A 21,307-nucleotide genomic window follows, 5' to 3' on the forward strand; every position below is an offset into this window, starting at 1 on the left:
CTACTCCTCAATTAACCGATGAGCAACCCAGTTTTACACACACCTGGCTCCAGAATGTCTGGAACCTACACAAAGACCAGATAACTCCATGCGGCCCTAAACGACTCATAGGGGCCCTAAACCAGAACACACACACACACACACACACACACACACACACACACACACACACACACAAAATGAGAAATTCCTTTTAATAATAAAACTCAAAGATAAGGTACTCTAAGGTTCTCATTCTTATAACCCTTTTTGTAATGTGTTCTTCTTTTAAGGTTTGCCTGACTTAAAATTATTTGCTTCTTAATTTCCTGACAAGGGTGTATTTTATTCATGTGTCAGAAAACAACATTGTATTTTAAAATAAGTTATACTTTGATTAATGATCTATGTATGTAATGTACTGCTGCCTTCATACCGTCATTACCCTTCATGTTTAGTATCCAAATGACCACAAAATTATCGGTTACTCATTTTTTAAGCACTGGTGTATTTTATTTGAGCACGAAAGCCGCCAAACCGTCTTAATACACCCTGGATCAAATTTTAAAGTCATCTAAAAGTTTGATAGCTAAACCATGTCCACAGACACCTGAAACAAAGGGAGTTTTTTCCCCTCCAAAACCTTGACCGAAGTATTGGTCATCTCCCCAAAGATGGGTGGAGTTCACGACCTTTAAATTGTCACAAACACCACTAATCCGTGGTCAGACTTTCGGAACAGCTTCAAGACGACTCCATCTTCCTTCAAAGAAGTTCCAGCAAGCTTCACTTCCAAGAACGACAACTGCTCTGATCTTCAGGAGAACTTGGAAGAACGTCTGACCCCACCCTAACTGACTTTTCAGAGATTTCTCTGTTGCATCCAGACTCTTGTGCAGTAAGCCAATGCAAGTAACTGTTTCCTCTACCAATCAATTTAGATGCGTAATTTTAAGTAGGAATCTTTCATTGAATCTTAAGGTGAATTTAAGTTTCTGTGACGATTTCCAAGTTAGGGTGTGATTAATTTAATAAGTTTAAGCTTGCCATTCCTTTCCTTCCTTTCTCTAGTTTCTTCTTTCCAGTCTCTTCCTCCCTTTCCCCAATTTTAATTTCTTTTGTTTTATTTTATTTTCATTTTCGTTTTCCCTATTTCTTTTGTTTGTTTGTGTAGTTAGTTTTATGTTGTGTTTGTCTCATTCATTAAATGAATGAGACAAACCTGCAATAGGTACCTGCAATATCTGGTCTGCAATAGGTACCTGCAATATCTGGTCTGAACTACATGCTCTATTGAGTTAATTTAATTTCAATTATGGTATACAGTAAAAGGAAAGCAAATCTTTCTTGGCCGGGAAGATACCGCCTTCATAGAATTAATAACAGGTACACGGCCTGTTCGCCGGACGAACATACCAAATAAGCGTAACCTTAATTCCAGTACCGTTAATTTCAACTTAGGTTAAAATATTTAGAAGTCACTATAACATGTTATAGTTGCTTATAAATATTTACATTGCTTCGCGAGCCAAAATCGCTACACCAGTGAAATCACAGTCTCACGATGACTTGAGAATGGGACTGTAATGGAGACAATAAATGCTATTAAATTGATCATCCATGAAGGCTATAACGATACCACACTGGTCAATGACATTGCACTAATCCAGTTCTCCTCCTCAGTTCAGTTTAATGATTATTTCCGTCCGGTGTCTCGCTGCAAGCAACAGTTCTTTTCCAAGTGGTACCAATGTCTGGGCCACAGGATGGGGTAGAACCAGTAATAATAGTAAGTTCTTCACATATTTTATTTCAATTATTTGGAAAAATAAACAGTATAAGCATTTCCTTGCCTTGAGATATTGCTGAAAACAAGCCACATATATCAAACCAATAGGCCAAATTTGCCATCTGTTGTGATGTTGGATTCAAACGTTCTAAACAAATACTACTAATGTAACATCATAGAAAATATTAAAAGAAAATATTAAAACATTTAAAATATACACTGAAAGAGTAAGGTGGCTGAAAAATATTCTATTGGCTGGCAAAGATGGCTTACAGTATGAAAAGCTTTGTCTGTGTTTTCATTGTTGGTAGCTGGTCAGATCAGAGTGGATTTTTCAGCACCTTTCATTATAATGAACATGTTGGTAAAAATTCATAATGGGTCTCCACAGATTTGCAGCTTGCTCAAAAGCTGCAGGAGGTGAAGTTGCAGATTGTCAATAACAGTGAATATGCACAAATATATTCACCATTTATTATCACAGTCGGTATGATGTGTGCTATCTCTCCTGTGGGTGGACAGGACACATGCCAGGTAGGAAATCTAAAACCTGTCATATTAATTGTGGTAAAGGAGCATATATTTAAACTAGATTTGTAAAGTTTGTAGCAACAAACTTTGAAGTTTGGCTTTAACGATGCAAGTATTCTCAAAGGCCACTCGCCTTTTTGGAGGCAAGTGGACATAATGGTCAGTGTTACTTTTGGAAGCAAGTAGACAGAAAGCTAGGTTGACAAAACATTTGGAGGTAAGTGGAGACGAGCATGTGACGTCATCCAAATACTCTTGAGGAAGTTCCCCACATTCGGCTGAGTATTTTGATATATCACATGTCCATGTTGTGCAAATTTTTATTTTCACGTGACATCACTTGACATCACGTGACATCATCAGCATACCAGTGAGGAAGTTCCCCTCATTGTTCTGAGTGTTTTGATATGTCACATGTCCATGTTGTAAAATGTTTTTGGATTTTGCATATTTTGGGGGCGGGGCTGCGGGACAACCGGAAGGCCAGTCGGTACACCAATTTAAAACTTTGTTCAAAGTATCACCCTAAAGTAGCTGGCCGAGTTTGGTGTAGATAGTTTGAAAGCTTGCCGAGTTATAAACCTCCAAATTTTATAATGGGAGTCTATGGGAAAAAAGGACATTTTGAGTACCGGTACTCGGATCGCTTAGAAAAGTAAGAGAAACAAACTTCAGACCAGGGTCTACAACATATCCAAATTTGGTGCACGTGGCTCGAATGCCCTAGGACAGGGATGTCAAAATCAAATTCACAGTGGGCCAAAATATAAAACTGAGATAAAGTCATGGGCCAAACTGCAACTGATATATAATGTTCAACCTTTTTCATATGGAAACAAACTTCAGTTTTGCTTAAACACAGGATTTGGAACAACCAGAGCTTGATATTACAAACACATAAGAAATTTAATTTGAAATATAAGACACATCAGTGGTGTTCATTTTGCAAACTTTGACCATCCACTTTTTGACAAACTCTCCCTCATTAAAGGGCCGGGCAGATTTTGCGATCTCTGCTGCCACAATAACGCTTTACAGCCTTTACAGCAGCTTCACTTTTTAATTTGCTTTCATGAACATAGTCTGCCGGGAAACCAGACTTTTTTCATCTCCTCCGTCTTCTGGCCAGAGCTTCTGCTTTACATCCAGGTCCTTATACTTTTTATAATGTTTCGTTTCATAGTGTCTTCTTATGTTATATTCTTTCGTTAACAGGTTTGTCCTTTATTTTCGTGAACAGATAATCTGCCTCCCTTCTGTCTTGAAAGCTCCTATTGTCCATCTTTCGTTTGGCCATTTTTGTGGAGGGTGGAATTAACTTGCCCGAAGTGACTGTAGCCTGGTTGTTAACGACTGTCAACAGAGAATGAGGGGCGCTTACTGTTCGTGACTACGCGACAATACAGTGGCAAGGCATTCTGGGATTTGTAGTATTAGCGGAGCATGCGCTAGCCAGCTGTAAAGGACATTTGATATGATCTCACGGGCCAAATATAATTACACCACCAGCCAAATTTGGCCCGTGAGCCAGAGTTTGACACCCCTGCCCTAGGAGTTACTCTTGATAAATGTTTGTCTAAGCTTAAATAGGAAATCAGAATGTTGGCTTCTACAAAGCCAACATAATACCTTTTTGTCCCTGCAGGGTGATTCTGGAGGTCCACTGATGGTGAATTTTAATGGAAGCTGGATTCAGCCATATTCACCATTTATTATCACAGACGGTATGATGTGTGGTATCTCTCCTGTGGGTGGACAGGACATATGCCAGGTAGGAAATCTAAAACCTGTCATATTAATTGTTGTAAAGGAGGACATATTAAAATAACATTTTTTTTTGTCCCTGCAGGGTGATTCTGGAGGTCCACTGATGGTGAATTTTAATGGAAGCTGGATTCAGGGTGGGATTGTGAGCTTTACCTCTCGAAGAGGATGTGCTTCCCCATCTATACCCAGTGGGTATACCAGAGTGTCTCAGTACGAAGACTGGATTAATAACAACACAGGCAACAATCAACCAGAATTTGTTGCATTCTCCTTTGGCAGTTACATCTCCCTCAATCTCTTCTGTCTTTTTCTTTCTTTCACCATCATCCCTTTCCTTCTCCCTTCCTTCTCCATCTACTAGTGATGTTAGTCAAATTAAAGACACAAGCACCAAGAACAGAAACTAATCTAACAGAACACAGTCTTTACTTAAGCTTTACTTAAATTCTGAACTGTATTTTCTACAAAGCTACATTTTAATGTAGTTATTTTCATGTGAAATGAAGAGACAAATAAGCTCTATGAGCTTGTGTCTGAAAACTAAAGTCTACATAAATATTCAAAAGCAAATTCAGGCATATTTGTTACAAAGAACGTTTAATCATGAGAATTTCTAGATTAACTAATTTCTAAATTAATTTCTGATAAATTCATGTTTAATAAAGTCGTGTAAAAAAAAGTACACCTTCCATCAATTCAATGTTTTTATTTGTCAGTTTTCCAACATTTAATGGCAATTCCTTACGTGTGAAATTGAGTTTCAGAATTTAGGTTGCTCCTCTTTCATTACCAGATGGTATGGTGCAAAATTAAATGAATAACATTTAAACAGATACATAAACAGGCTTGGTGGTATTTTTGATATTATATATTGATATATTTTTGGTATTTTGCTTTAAATAATTTGGTGAATTTATTTATGGCTTTATTCTGCTTGATATATGACAGTGACAGCAGCATGTATCTTCAAACTCTTTTCCACTGACTCCATCTGCTGGAAGGCTGTGAGACTTTGTGGGAAAAGCAATTTCTGAAAGATGACCCTTTTTGATTTTTTCTTATGACCTAGAATAAGATAGACTCCATTCGGAGTATTTAATCTCTCTATATTTCTTCCACATAAACAACATTCACGTTTGACTTGCTTCTTATGGAAGTGAATGGAAATTAAATAACTGTAAATCTGCTTTGTGACAATGTCCATTGTTGAAATAGCTGAATAAAATTTTATTGAGATTCTTCATTTTATATACAGTAAGTCTTCACATGCATGAAACATGTTACTGAGGTATTTAATGTCATTAACACTTGAGTAAAGTATGATGTGACTAATGTGACTAATGGGCACTCACATGCTATCGGAATAATCATAAATATACGTTTCCCAATATGGGGAATATGAATGACCCCTCAGGTCGTAATTACGACTCGGAATCTCAGACATTATTTTGTTAAGTTTAGCTTCTGAGATGAAAGGAGTACTCAAGTTCCACATTGTGGAGGAGAGTACAGTTTCAGTCTCTTCTGTTATCATTCATTCATGTACATAAGAAACCTTTTCTTAATTCTGAACATTTTTACACATTTAAAACAGCTTTTTATCCAAAATCACATAGGTGTCTTGTAGTTTGTGTTATAGTTTAAAATAATAGTATAAGAAAAGATAGATAGATAGATAGATAGATAGATAGATAGATAGATAGATAGATAGATAGATAGATAGATAGATAGATAGATAGATAGATAGATAGATAGATAGATAGATCTTTATTGTCATTGCATAGTAAAGGTACACAGCAATGAAATGCAGTTTGGCATTTACCAGAAGTGCAAAGAGTAGCAACTGTACCAATAGACAAGTGCAGATAAATATGTAGCATATGTACAGCATGTAATTTATATATATGTAAATTATTATATATATTATTATATATATGTAAACCAGGGTCCTGGACAGGGGGGTGGCCGGGTGGCCCTCATCGACTGAGGTGTCCTTGTTCCCCACTTCCACCGCTCCGCTCAAAGCATTCTGCTGATTCCGCTAATCCGCTCCAGGTTTTCCATCTCGCTCCGCACGCCGCAAGCGCAGCATCACTCACTGTAAGTGTTTGCGGCGCTCTCTTGAAACTAGGACTGAGCATTACCAGGTAGGCTATGCAAGGCAGTGTATTTATGTTTACAACATATTCACGTTCTTAGAGTTAGCTGTTTGTCTAATCAAATTATTGCACTCTCGATCAGATCTAATACAAACAACTACATTTTCTGTTGTTAGCACACTTTATAGACCCCCCCCCCCCGCGCCGCCTTCAAAAAGACTAACAAAAATGCCTTCACAAAAAATAAGACAGAGAGAGAGAGAAGAGCGAAGGGAGGCAGCTAAAGGCAGTTCAACACGGCAAACATGGATTAAAAGCTCCAGCAAGCCAGCAGGTAAATCATCATATAGAACAGTTAGCAGACACTTTGTCAGTTTAATTCTTGTAAGTATATTTCACTATAATCAGCATAGGCTCTATATGAGTTGTATATATATATATATATATATATATATATATATATATATATATATATATATATATATATATATATATATATATTTATGCTTTATGCGAATATGAAATTAAAATGAAATGTTTATTACTTATTACTCCATTGAAGATGAGGCAGAGGCAGACTCAGAGAGTGAGGGAGAGCCCACTGAGCATCAGCCAAATCAGACACTTACTGTACAGGTAAGTGTTTTTAAACTGGCTGACAGTAAAGGCTTCTGAATATGCTACAGTTTGATATAGTCATTAAATTATTTGAATGTAAGAGTAATATTACAAGAACATAAATGTAATTAGCACTAAAGCCTAACCATCACAGTGTAAGATGAGTTTTAAGGCACTGTGACATTTGCCTCCTATCCCCCGGTTAAATCCTAACACTAACAATTGTATTTAAAATATGATTGTAATAGGTTTGTTATTCATTCTCTATATTAAGATGAAACTGCTTCACAACTCAACAGAGTAAAATGTAGGTCTTGCATTGGATACAGCATTGGAAAAGGCAGACTTTGAGATGCAAGCAGCCAAAGAAAGAGAAAGGCAAAAAAACAGGGAGATTATCTACCGAATGATTGACATTATATTGTACTTAGCAAAACAAGGCATGGCATTCAGAGGTGACAATGAAAGCCTCTCAAGTTCAAACAAAGGACATTTCTTAGAGCTTGTAGAGTTGGTTGGCCAATATGACAGTGTCCTTAAGCTTCATCTTGACAACATCAAAGAAAAACAAGCATCATGTCAAAAACCTCAGGTGTCTCTCCCCTCAAACTGAATACAAAATGACCTAATTAGAGCAATGGCTATTTATGTGAAAAAATAAATACTGAAGGAAGTAAGGGAAGCGTCAATGAGACTACTGATTTATTACACATTGAACACTGTGCTTTGTTGTGCTTTATGTACATGACCATAAAGGAGCGCTTCACTCAGCTCTGTAATGTTTAGTCAACAACAGGAGAACAGCTTGAAAACCTAATAATGAACTCGCTGAAGAAGAACCAGCTGAAAGTTGAGGACATCCATGTTCAGGGTTGCATGCAGCCAACATGAGTGGGCCAGCAGGTTCAAAGAAATTCAAAGAAATATTTCACAATGCTACCATTCAAGCAGAGACAGGAGGGATCAATGTGCCTCAAGAGATTCCAGGACAAGCAAGGCAGCGAAAAGTCCAACAAAGTTCAAGTACTGCCCCACATCAGGAACAGAGGACCACCAGCCACAGATTTTAAAGGAGTACTACAGAGGAAGGATGAACTTCACTTTTTTGGATTCCTTGATTCAGGAACTCCACAGGCAATTTAAAGGGAAAGGGAACACTGACAAAATTGTGATGTCACTGCATTGTTTGATTGAGACATCAAAGTGGAAAGACACTGCAGATGCTGAAGCACTTAATGCTGCCCATACTATCTGTGAGTTTTACAGATTTCAAGAGGAGGAGGAACAGCTGCGAACTGAACTTTTCCACTCTTCATTCACATGCTCACAAAAGAGTGCCCATGCAATTTTGTAAACATTTAAGGATTTTGATGCTCATGTTGTATTTCCAACACTTTTTAAGCTGCTGAAAATCTCTGCAACACTACCGGTCTCAACAGCCACTGCTGAACGCTCATTCTCGAAGTTGAAGCTGGTGAAAACTAAACTTTGTAATGCGTGTGGACAAGAACGACTCTCTGATCTTCTGCTTCTGGCCATTGAAAAAGACATCCCAATCATAAAAGATGAGGTTATTAAGATCTGTCAGGACATGGTACCAAAAAGAAAGGTCTTGCTGTAAAAGGGAAAGGTAAATATAAAAATGTAAAAAAGCAAATAGTTTCTGTTATTTCTGTCAGGACCACTTGTCAAATGAGAATTTTTCAGATGATAGCATACAGTTAGTGTTGGTAGTATGGTTCTGTTCTGGGCAGGAATCCATGCGCCAGTCTGTGCGCATGCATGGACCGAGCGGGGAGGGCAGCAACTAGAAAATAGAATACCCCCCCCCCCCCCTATAACAGAACCATTAATCATGCATAGAGGTTTTTTTTTGGAAGATAAATGAATAAATGGATAAAGAAATAATTTAATAATTAGAGAAAGAGAAAAATATGTGGAGATTTAAGACGTAACTGGTACAATGAACACTGGTTCCGGCATGGTGGAGTCGGGGTTGGAGGAGGGAATTTAAGTCGCAGCAGCAACGGCGTGCTAGAAAGCGGCTCGATGAATGGGAATTTAAATGGTCGGGTAATAGGTTGTCGTAACCGGATTGGTGCGCGTCGTGGACAGCTGATTACCAGCTGATGCACGCTTGACGACGTAGCCTGCCAACTAACGCGATTCTTGATTTCTTTCAGGACCACTTGTCAAATGAGAATTTATTAGATGATAGCATACAGTTAGTGTTGGCAGTATGGTTCTGTTCTGGGCAGGAATCCACGCGCCCGTCCGTGCACATGCATGGACCGAGCGGGGAGAGCAGCAACTAGAAAATAGAATAGACCCCCAAAACAAAACCCCAATGCAGTAGAAGCTGGTAAGTCCGGAACTGATCAAGATCGGAGGAGAGTCATCCTGGGCTGAGCAAATGACGGCATATTTGCTACGAGCACGTTGCTGTAGTCAGTTGAAGCGAAGTGAGAGGCAAGGGGGAGCATGATGCACCCCTATGGCAGCGATATAAAAAGCATGTTGATATCCACTAATATTAAGGGTAGGATGGGTAGGGGAGCATGTGTCCTCTGCTCTCTCATGTAGCTTTAATTCAGCATCCAGAGGAAAGAAAAGGACGTTGCAGTATGAAAGCTAGTACTTCCAGCTAATCTACGATCAGGGGAAGGTCACCCTGGGCTGAGCGAATGGCGGCATATTTGCAGCGAGCATGTTGCTTGTTGAGCCAAGTTGAGCCGAGTGTGAATTGAAAAGGGGAAGCATAATATGCCCCTGTGGCAGTGATAATGACAAGCATGTACAGTAGTATATACTGTACACTATGCTATAGTGGGAACAGGTAGGGGAAGCATGCGCCCTGTAGAAGACTCTGGTTGCTCGTGAAGCTTGGTATGCGAACACATTTTTGAAAGCTAGTACGTTGGGGACTAATCATCAATCAGGGGAAGCTTCACCCTGGGCTGAGCAGATGGCAGCATATTTGAGACAAGCTTTTGCTATAGAAGTTGAGGCCGAGTGAGCAGCGTGATGGGGGAAGCAGAATACGCCCCGCAGCAGTAATATGGTGACGGCATGTTGTATACTGTAAACGCTAAGCTAGCGATGACAGGTAGGGGAAACATGCACCCTGTAGAAGACTCTGATACATCCGGGGTTGTATATACATATACAACAAGCATGCGTCACCCTGAGCTGAGCAGATGGCGTAGAGGGGGAAGCATAATACGTCCCTGCGGCAGCAATGTAACAACGAGCCTGTGTATATCCACCAAACTATAGTGATAACATGTAGGGGAAGCAAGCGCCCTGTAAAAGACTCGCAAAGCTTGATCTAGCACACGTCGAGGAATGACAGATCATGATGAGATAGACCAATGAAAAAAAAATCATATCCTGGAATTGTTCAGCATCATCCTCGTTCACCCACAGAGAAAACCACTTGAGCTGCGAGAATCACTTTGAGCACAGAGTAAGTCATGATCTCTTGTTTTATTACAACAAATTCACAACTTGTTTGACACAAACAATGACATTTTGACTGCTGTTAGAGAAGTTTCCCAGATAAACAGCATGAGTTTTTCATGAGTGTCTGGACCTTTTTTTTACAGTTTTACAGCATGTTTTTGAATTTATGATAAATTAAATCTCAGAAAAATAAGGCTACTAACCACCAGAACTACTGTACATTGTATAATTTAATATGTTTTGTTTAACTAAAATATTATGTTTTGGACTGTTTTATATAATAAATTTTCTTGGGGGGCTAGACATATTTAAAATATGTCACTCTTGCCTGTCTTCAAAACTTGAGAGCCCTGTTACTGTATTTCATCAGTGTCTTACAGAATAGCCATATGATTTTATCTATAACTTTTACTACTGAATCTGAATTTTCTACAAAATCTGAAAAGGATTCTACAAATCTACATTTAAAAGATTGTATCTGTACTACATGTTTAATTTTGACAAAGAACAATCTGTCTATAGTCTGTAGTGAAAAATCCACTCAGCTCATCTTTATCCTTGCTGAGGATCCCCTGTCTCTTTCTCCACTCTTCTGCTCTAAAATAAAAATGTAATTATTTAAAAAACTTGTAGAATGTAATTAAATTTTGTATGTATATAGTGAGGTATTCAATTCTATGTGAATTTAATAAAATATCAAATATACATTCTAAACAATTTACATGCAAAAAAACAATAAAATGATTGGATAAATTGTCATTAGCAGATTGTGTTTTAATTAAAAGATATATGTGTACAATTTTGTGGACATCTGACCATGACTTGTGTTTTTGAATGTCTCACTTTAGTTACTCTTTGCACAAGAACTTTGGAACTGTTGGGATTTGCTCATACAGCAGCAAGAGCAAAGAGGTCTGGGGTGCAGTCATTGTTCCAGTTTATCCCAAAAGTGTTCAGTAGGCTTGAGGTCAAGGCTTTGTTCAGACTATTCTAAACCTACCAATCTGACCGTGGCAAACGGTCTTAATAGACATTGCTGTTTGTGCATTTTCCATACTGGAACATGTTTGGGCACTTTAATTCCAGAGAATGAAGTTATACTGCTACACTATACAAAGACATTGTACACAATTTTGTGCTTCCAATTTTGTGTCAACAAGTTGGCACACATATAGGTATGATGGTGAAGAAGACACACATATGGGTATGATAGTGAAGAAGACACATATATGGGTATTGTGGTGAAGACACACATATGGGTATGATAGTGAAGAAGACACATATATGGGTATTGTGGTGAAGACACACATATGGGTATGATAGTGAAGAAGACACATATATGGGTATGATGGTGAAGACACATATGGGTATGATGGTGTACAGAAACCTTTAGTCATAGAGTGTACATGCAGGTGGCAAATTAAGAGCAATATAAATCTACCATGAGTCATGAGAGAAACTTCAATGTAGCTTGGCTTACCAAGATTCTATATTTTTCTGCACCTGTATTAATGGGATCTGTTCAAAAGATATTTCCCCAACTAGCCTATTTAAGTCTATTAAATTTACATTTAAGTCTAAATAAACCATTTAAACCACAGTGGCTCTCATGCCTCATCAAAATAGAAATGTTTCATTATAGCATAAAGATAAAAATCAGATGAGTGAAAAAGGGTATGTCTAATGTCTAATTATATTTATATATTTATCTACTAGACTATTATAAATTAGAAAGCTTATAATCTTTACCTGCAATGTGAACACCAAGCAGAAACGACATATTTTAAATGATTGCTATATACCTGTGTAAGATCTGTCAGATCATTTACATATTTTGGCATTTGGGAAACATGTATAAGCAAAGAAACATATATAAGTAAGGTCTCTATAAATTAATACATCATGATACTGGTTCATAAGGACACAGACAAAACATGTCAACAGTCTAAAAACTCAGTTGGGGAGGCAATATATCAGGAAAAGCACACAGACAACACAAGTGATAATTTAAGAATTTCAAGAAGGGGTAGGTTTTTGGATGTTTTAGACGTTGTTTGAGAGTCTGGCTGTCCGGACATCTAGGGCAATTTCATTCTGGCACCAAGGTGTCAGAATAAAGAATAGATTTGATATGTACCTTCATTGTACCCTAACGTGACTGGAGTGACTGTTGCACAACCTGGGGTTTCTGCTCAGTCATATTTCCTGTGTGTAAATCAGCTGTGACAAACTGGTGCTTAGGAATGAGGACCACTCTGCATGTTTGCCATGTTGGTATGCTCTAAGTTCAGTGTCATTGTGGGAGGGTGTATTGCCAGTTAGACAGGAAGTAAATAGCTATATACGTGCCTGGAATAAAAGAAAACATATCTGAAACATTGAGACACAGGACAACAGGGGCCAGAGGAAACTGTACACCATGAAGATAATTTTTGGGAAGGTCGTGTGTGTTGTATGCATTCTATTCCTTAATGCTACAGGTATGTGTAAAAGGAAGTACATATTATATTTAAAGCGAGAAAATACAGATTAATAATTTTTTTTCCAAAGAATATACATTACAATTTATACAATTTATAATGAGGAATCATTTAATTAAATTTGCATTTCCATTTGCATATTTAATAAAACTAAACAAATCCAGTACCTCACTGTGAAGAGACTCTCGAAAAAAATGCTGTTACACTGTTAAATTGTTTATTACTTAATAAAATAGTTATCAATGGAATTTGTCTGAAAAATTGAAAATGTGACTATAATCGTCATTTTGAAAGTAAAAACCTTAAGGTTGATATAAAGTGCTGTTTAAACACTATGACCAAAATCCAAGCACTTATTATTACTCTTCTATCTTTGCCCTCGAGCTGTTGTAATGTGTAACGTATATTTACTAACCCTGCTCATGGCCAACTGAAGTGTTTTTGCTCTGTATATATGTTATTGGTAAGTTTTTAATATACAGTAAACTATTTTCCTATGCAATTTGAATGAAAAATATGATTCATCATATTCACTATAATAATATCTTTAACTTATTCCATGACAAAGACTTTTTATTTATTACGATGACTTACAAATGATTAACTAAAAATAGCTTTGTAATTGAATTGCTATTTTTTTTTTTAGCATAGACATTGAGCACATATTCTTTACACAAACACTCACAAACACTTTACACAAACACTCTGTTCACTATATGGGCATACGTATGTGATCCTCTAAATGTGATCACACCCATCCTTGAAGTGTATATGCTCTTTATCGAAACCCAAACTTGTTCCACAAGACAGAAGATTCTTAAGAATGCACAAAACTATCTAAATACAAGTTTTGCAGGATTTTTTTCATCTCATTGTAATCTGCAACAGCTACAAGTAAAATCCCACAGCTATTCTTTGTCATTGTTCAATAGAGCTCAGAGTTCTTTCTCTCTCTCTCTCTCTTTTTTAGGTTCACTGTCTCAGCTCAGAGGTAAGCTCTTAATCAAACAACACCACACACACACACACACACACACACACACACACACACACACACACACACACACACACACACACACACACACCACACACGTACAAACACAAACACACACACACATTTTTTGTCTTTTTTTGTTAATAGTTGCTTGCAAAGTTAGAATGAGTATGTCTGTTTCTGTGATCTCTTTCTTTTCTCCCAGTTTGTGGTCAGGCTCCTCTGAACAACAAGATTGTTGGTGGTCAAAATGCTGGTCTTGGTTCCTGGCCTTGGCAGGTTATTGTTCAGTCAGCAAACACCCTCTGTGGTGGCAGTCTGATCAGTCAGAACTGGGTCTTAACAGCTGCTCACTGTTTGAAAATGAATGGAATACCGTGAGAAATTTTTTCTTGAGAAAAATGTCAAAAGTATCTATGCAATAATAATATAATTATTTGTATGTTCAATTTGTGCAACTTATAAGGTGTCCAACAGTTTACTGTAAACAAGTTAAAGCTATTTATAAATGTAAACTTTATAAACATACATAAATAAATATATTTTGTAAATATAGAATATAAGAGGAAATAAAGGATGGATAGTGACAAATTACTCAATATCACTTTTTTTGATTTTCAGTTTTACTGCACCTCAAATCACAGTCTCACGACGACTTGAAAATGGGACTGTAATGGAGACAATAAATGCTATTAAATTGATCATCCATGAAGGCTATAACGATACCACTCTGGTCAATGACATTGCACTAGTCCAGCTCTCCTCTTCAGTGCAGTTTAATGATTATTTCCGTCCGGTGTGTCTTGCTGCAAGCAACAGCTCTTTTCCAAGTGGTACCAATGTCTGGGCCACAGGATGGGGTAAAATCAATAATATTAGTAAGTTCTTCACATAATTTATTTCAATTATTTGGAAAATTAAACAGCATAAGCAGTAAATGAGTAAGAAGTCTACCATTCCTTGCCTTGAGATATTGCTGAAAAACAAACCACACATATCAAACCAATAGGCCAAATTTGCCATCTGGTGTAATGTTGGATTCAAACGTTCTAAACAAATACTACTAATGACACATCATAGATAACAATATTAAATAAAAGAAAATATTAAAATATTAAAAGTATACACTGAAAGAGTAAGAGTAAGTTGGCTGAAAACTATTTTATTGGCTGGCAAAGATGGCTTACAGTATGATTAGCTTTGTCTGTGTTTTCATTGTTGGTAGCTGGTCAGATCAGTGTGGATTTTTCAGCACCTTTCATTATGATGAACATGTTGGTAAAAATTCATAATGGGTCTCCACAGATTCGGACGTCGCTCAAAAGCTGCAGGAGGTGAAGTTGCAGATTGTCAATAACAGTGACTGTGCACAAAAATTAAGACCAATTATGATCACAGACGGTATGATGTGTGCTATCTCTCCTGTGGGTGGACAGGACATATGCCAGGTAGGAAATCTAAAACCTGTCACATTAATTGTGTTAAAGAAGCATATTTTCAAATAACAGCTTTTTATCCCTGCAGGGTGATTCTGGAGGTCCACTGGAGGTGAAATTTAATGGAAGCTGGATTCAAGGTGGGATTGTGAGCTTTAACACTGAAGCTGGATGTGCTCTTCCATCTATACCCAGTGGGTATACCAGAGTGTCTCAGTACGAAGACTGGATTAATAACAACACAGGCAACAATCAACCAGAATTTGTTGCATTCTCCCTTGGCAGTTACATCTCCCTCAACCACTTCTGTCTGTTCCTTTCTTTCACCATCATCCCCTTCATTCTCCCTTCCTTATCCATCTATTAGTGACGTTAGCCAAATTAAAGACACAAGCACCAAGAACAGAAAGTAATCTAACATAACACATAATTTAATTACTTAAGCTTTACTTTTTTTGAACTTTATTTTCTACAAAGCTACATTTTAATGTAGTTATTTTTCATGTGAAACGAAGAGACAAAACCTATACGCTTGTGTCTGAAAACTAAAGTCTACATAAATTCAAAAGCAAATTCAGGCATATTTGTTACAAAGAACATTTTAATCATGAGAATTTCTAGTTTTAAATAAATTCCTGATAAATTCATGTTTAATATACAGTCATGGAAAAAAGTACACCCTCCATCAATTCAATGTTTTTATTTATCAGTTTTCCAACATTTAATGGCAATTCCTTACGTGTGAAACTGAGTTTCAGAATTTAGGTTGCTCCTCTTTCATTACCAGATGGTATGGTGCAAAAATCAAATGAATAACATTTAAACAGATAGATAAACAGGCTTGGTGGTATTTTTGATGCTTTAAATCCTTTTTTTAATAGTATATGTTAATATGTTAATATGTTTGTTTCTGTGATATCTTTCTTTTCTCCCAGTTTGTTGTCAGGCTTCACAAGATCCAAGAGAGATGCTGCTCTTGGTTCCTGGCCTTCGCAGGTTATTGTTCAGTCAGCAAACACCCTCTATGGTGGCAGTCTGATAAATCAGAACTGGGTCTTAACAGCTGCTCACTGTTTAAAAAGGAATGGAATAGAGTGAAATTTTTTTCTTGAGAAAAAAGTCAAAGGTATCTATGAAATAATAATATAATTATTTGTATGTTCAATTTGTGCAACTTATAAGGTGTCCAACAGTTTACTGTAAACAATTAACAATTATATATCAGGCTTTATTCTGCCTGATATATAACAGTGACAGCAGCATGTATCTTCAAACTCTTTTCCACAATGGACAAAGCAGATTTACAGTTATTTAATTTCGATTCTTATGGAAGTGAATCGAAATTAAATAACTGTAAATCTGCTTTGTCCATTGTTGAAATAGCTGAATAAACACAATGTGATTTAATTTTATTGATTTTTTCATTTTATATATGAAACATGTTACTGAGGTATTTAATGTCATTAACACTTAAGTAAAGTATGATGTGACTAATGTGACTAATGGGCACTAATGGGGGGATATGAATGAAGTCGTAATTACGACTAGGAATCTCAGACATTATTTTGTTAAGTTTAGTTTCTGAGATGAAAGGAGTACTCAAGTTCCACATTGTGGAGGAGAGTACAGTTTCAGTCTCTTCTGTCATCATTCATATTCATTCATGTACTTCAGCAACCTTTCTCTGAATTATGAACATTTTTACAACCTATAAAACAGCGTTTTTATCCAAAATCACAGGTGTCTTGTAGTTTGTGTTATAGTTTAAAATAATAGAAAAAAAGTTTCATGTTTTGTTTTCCAACAATTACAAGATAGACAGATAGATATATCTTTATTTTCATTGTACAGGTACTCAACAATGAAAGGCAGTTTGGCATCTACCAGAAGTCCAAAGCGTAGTAATTGTGCAAATAGACAAGTGCAGATAAATATGTGGCATATGCCAGGACTCAGGGCTCATAAGTACTCATGCCAGATAGGAAACTCACCATGTGTCATAATATTTCCTCTCACAGTTCTGTTATAGAAAACGGAGAATATAGATATGTAGCTACCAGCTTGTTGTCCATGCAAGGTGATTTTGGAGGCCCAGTGGTGGTCAAGCAGAATTGAGTCTGGGTTCAGGCTGGGATTGTGAGCTTTGCTTATGGCTGCGCTTTACAGAATTTTCCTGGTGTGTACACCAGTGTATCTCAGTACTAAGACTGGATTAACAGCAAGAAATCTTGGATTTGCTACATCAAATAGCAATTGTGGCTCCCCTAACATTGTCTGTCTGATCCTTTTTTCGCCTTCATCTTCCTCCTCTGCAAACTCTACTGATGTCTGTCAAATTAAACATATATGCACCTGACAGGGGTTAATCCAAGGATGGCTGCTGGACCAGACAACATTCCTGGCATGGTGCACAGGGAATGCACAGAACAGCCACCTTCAACATTTGCTTAAGCAGCGCTGTTGCTCCTACATGGCTCAAGACAACCACCATTGTCCCTGTCCCAAAGAAGTCTACAGTGTCCTGCCTCAATGACTATTGTCCTGTTGCATTCACACCCATTGTACTTACACACAGTGTTATGAAGTGCTTTGAGAAGCTCGTCATGTGTCACATCAAGACCCAGTTACCACCCTCACTGGACCTGCTACAGTTCGCATATCATCCAAACCGCTCCACGGACAATGCCATTACCACAGCTCTTCATTTAGCCCTCACCCACCTGGACAATAAAGACACTTATGAACGAATGCTGTTCATAGACTTTATTTCAGCATTCAATACAATCATCCCTCAGCACCTGAAACTGAAACTGAACTGTTCTGAGCACAACATACACAGGCACATCATCTGTATGGACTGCACAGACCTACACCAAATACACACACTTCCAATATACATCCATCAACCTGTTTATATGATGTTTACATCCATCAACCTATTTACAGTACATGCTGTTTTTGCACACTTTTTTGCTCTTTGCACATACAGTCTAACATTTCAGTCGTTTGCTATTTTCAGAGGTGGCAAAAGTACACACATCCTTTACTCAAGTAGAAGTACAGATACTCAGTTTTTAAAAGAGTCCAGTAAAAGTAGAAGTAGTGACTACACTCTTTTACTCAAGTTAAAGTAAAGAAGTATGGGCTATGACATGTACTTAAGTTAAAAGTCGCCGTTACTACTACCTGTTTAGTGTCATGCTGGTAACTGGACGTCATGTTATATATATATATATATATATATATATATATATATATATATATATATATATAAATATATATATACATATATATATATGTATATATATATATGTATATATATATATATATATATATATATATATATATATATATATATATATATATATATATATATATATACATATATGTGTGTGTGTGTGTGTGTGTGTGTGTATAATTTTGGAGTGTGCTGATGGATATTTGTTTCCATCAGCCACAAGAGTGTTACGAAAGGCAGGCACTGATGTAGGTGAGGTAGGGTGGAGTCAGCGTTCAAATTCATCCTAAAGGTGTTCACTAGGGATGAGATCAGAAAACAACCACATATAGCAGGAAAGGTCAGGTGACCCAATACTTTTGGAAATATAATGTATACCGTGTATCATCAAGGCCATATCCCAAACTGTAGGGAGATTCCAGCTCTGTCCTTGAAAACAACTCAAAATTATTGTGATGTTTTAAAAATGACAAAATTAATGTTAATTAAATTAAGCACTTCGTATTTTTGGGTTGAAACCAGGGCGGTTTTAGGATTTCATCTTTAGGGGGGTTTAGCCCTCAGTGAGAATTTAAAACAAGAAGAGTTTTATATTATATATTATATGACAACTCTGGTAATAAGAATAGTGAAATTTCACTGCTTTTGGTTGCCGTCTTTGCGTCTTTCCGCCGATTAACGTTATAGATAAACGCCTCCAGCTCTGACTGCGCGTGCACGCTGCGCGTACCTGTGCTTTTCTGTTCAAATAAAGCAGACAGCTGAAGACGCACTTTTGAAAGACTACAACACACGCGTGTAAAAGCAAAGTAAAAAAAAATCGTTCTTGGAACAAACTGATAAATAATTGTCTTTCCCATCGACGACATGTCCTGCATTTTAACGTCATTTTTATTGTTTATTTATGAAAGTAAAAAATATACTTATAGTTTTAGGGTGCCTGAGATTACAGACAGGGGGCTGAAGCCACCCTAAAAAAGGGCTAGAACCGCCCCTGGTTGACACAATTCGCAACGCATTCGCCAGGAATCCTTTTTGACGCCGATTATTACAAACATCTCCCTCAGATATGGCCATGTGTGTTCAGGACTGTCCTCGTTGTTAGTTATTTTAACATTGGTGACTCCCTATGAATTAACATTAGCCATTCCTTTTGTAGGAGTGCTGCTCATTGTTAGCTCCGCTATCCTTAGTCCAGTGGTCGGCAACCCGCGGCTCCGGAGACGCACTGCTCCCTGTAGATTTGGAAAATAAATATTTAATTTAAATTTTTTTAATATTTTTGTTATTTAGTTTAAAAAAAAAATTGTAATTCTAAATTCTAAGATCATGATGCTCTTGTAACATTAAAATAAACTGTGTTTAATTTTTTTTTTTTTTTGGTCGCTCAAAATATGCGTCATAACTGCCGACTTGCGAAATCCGACACACAGAAGCAGGCGCAGTTTTGGTTTGCTGCAGCTGGCAAGTTAAAATTTTTTGTGTCACGCATTGAGCATCATATTCCGTCGAGCATCATATTCTCACGCAGAAAAACTTTTTGACTATCATATATTTAATAAGCCGCAGCGCCCAAAATGTATCAGTCCGCACCGCTGTCTCTTCTGTGGAACCGGGAAGGAATCAAGCGCGACTCAGTTCTTAGTCGAGCCTGACAATCAGCCAATCAAAAAAGAGGCTACACAATAGCCAATCAGAAAATAGCACTATCTGGGAAAGATTTAACGCAACATCCAATGAAAAAAAGCGAGGGATTGGAGATGTCATGCTTGCCTGTCTTCAAAACTTGAGAGCCCAGGTCATGAATACTAAGGACTCAATTATATATTAAACATTTTATTTGAAAGTAACCTTCAACCCAGCGTCTTTTTTCTTAAGGTTAAAAAACGATATGTGTTATCTTCATTTTAGATGTCAAAAGGGTTTTGTGGCTCCCTGTGGTATTTTTTTCTGTGGGAAACGGGTCAAATGGCTCTTTGAGTGTTTAAGGTTGCCGACCCCTGCCTTAGTCTATGTCTGATAGCCAGTAAATAATACAGTACACCAGTCACATGGTGAAAAAGCCGCACAATGATATGATGATAGGCTGGAAACAGCGCTCAATGAGAAGGAATAATACTAAAAGTAACGAGTCCGTTTTGAAAATGTAAGAAGTAAAAAGTACAGATATTTGTGTAAAAATGTAATGAGTAAAAGTCAAAAGTTGTCCGATAAATAAATAGTGGAGTAAAGTACTGATACCAGAAAAATGTACTTAAGTACAGTAACGAAGTATTTTTACTCCGTTACTTCCCACCTCTGGCTATTTTGCACAACTCTTTACATTATCTCAGGGACCTGCTGCTATGAAACTGTGTTCATTATAGTATTACTGCACGCAATATTGTTGAACATACAGTAATTACACTGGTCAGCACTGTTTCTGTCTATTGTATTTTGTGTATTGTCTTTATTGTATTTTTTTGTATTGTCTTGTAATTTTGTCTGCTCTGTTTTTTTATCCTGTACTGTCTTGTCTGTGTTGTTTGTCTTGTCCTGCACTGTTTGCACCAGGTTGCACAGTTGCACTTTATGTGGCTAGGACTACTTGCTAAGTCCTTAGCTCTGTTTTTGTTTTATGTAACACCATGATCCTGAAGAAACGTTTCACTGTGTACTGCAACAGTTCTATATGGTTGAAATTACAATAAAAGCTTCTTCACTCTTGAATGAATTGTCTCAAATGAATGTCAAATGAATTGTTCCGGGAAAAAAATTATTAGAACTTTCTATACCCAATTATTATTAGTGGATTTTTCAGAGAAAACTAACAGCATATGTAAATGACAAACGTGGAAAAACATTTTAGTTCTGTGGGGTCAAATCCGAATTGGTGACATCTAGGATTTCAGAGATATATATCAGATAAAATTTT

General features: G+C 37.1%; 1 protein-coding gene across 1 annotated transcript; it reads left to right on the forward strand.

The window, feature by feature from the left end:
- The first annotated feature begins 12,571 nt into the window (after positions 1-12,571).
- Positions 12,572-16,889, forward strand: LOC113638147 (chymotrypsin-like protease CTRL-1). The gene is made up of 6 exons (XM_027139197.2): positions 12,572-12,725; positions 13,696-13,716; positions 13,925-14,096; positions 14,341-14,597; positions 15,025-15,167; positions 15,244-16,889. Exons 1-6 carry the CDS (start codon positions 12,665-12,667, stop codon positions 15,520-15,522), a joined length of 933 nt encoding a protein of 310 aa, XP_026994998.1. The 5' UTR covers positions 12,572-12,664; the 3' UTR covers positions 15,523-16,889.
- Positions 16,890-21,307: the final 4,418 nt, after the last annotated feature.

The sequence above is a fragment of the Tachysurus fulvidraco genome, chromosome 15 (assembly GCF_022655615.1).
Source record: "Tachysurus fulvidraco isolate hzauxx_2018 chromosome 15, HZAU_PFXX_2.0, whole genome shotgun sequence".
Lineage (NCBI taxonomy): Eukaryota > Metazoa > Chordata > Actinopteri > Siluriformes > Bagridae > Tachysurus > Tachysurus fulvidraco.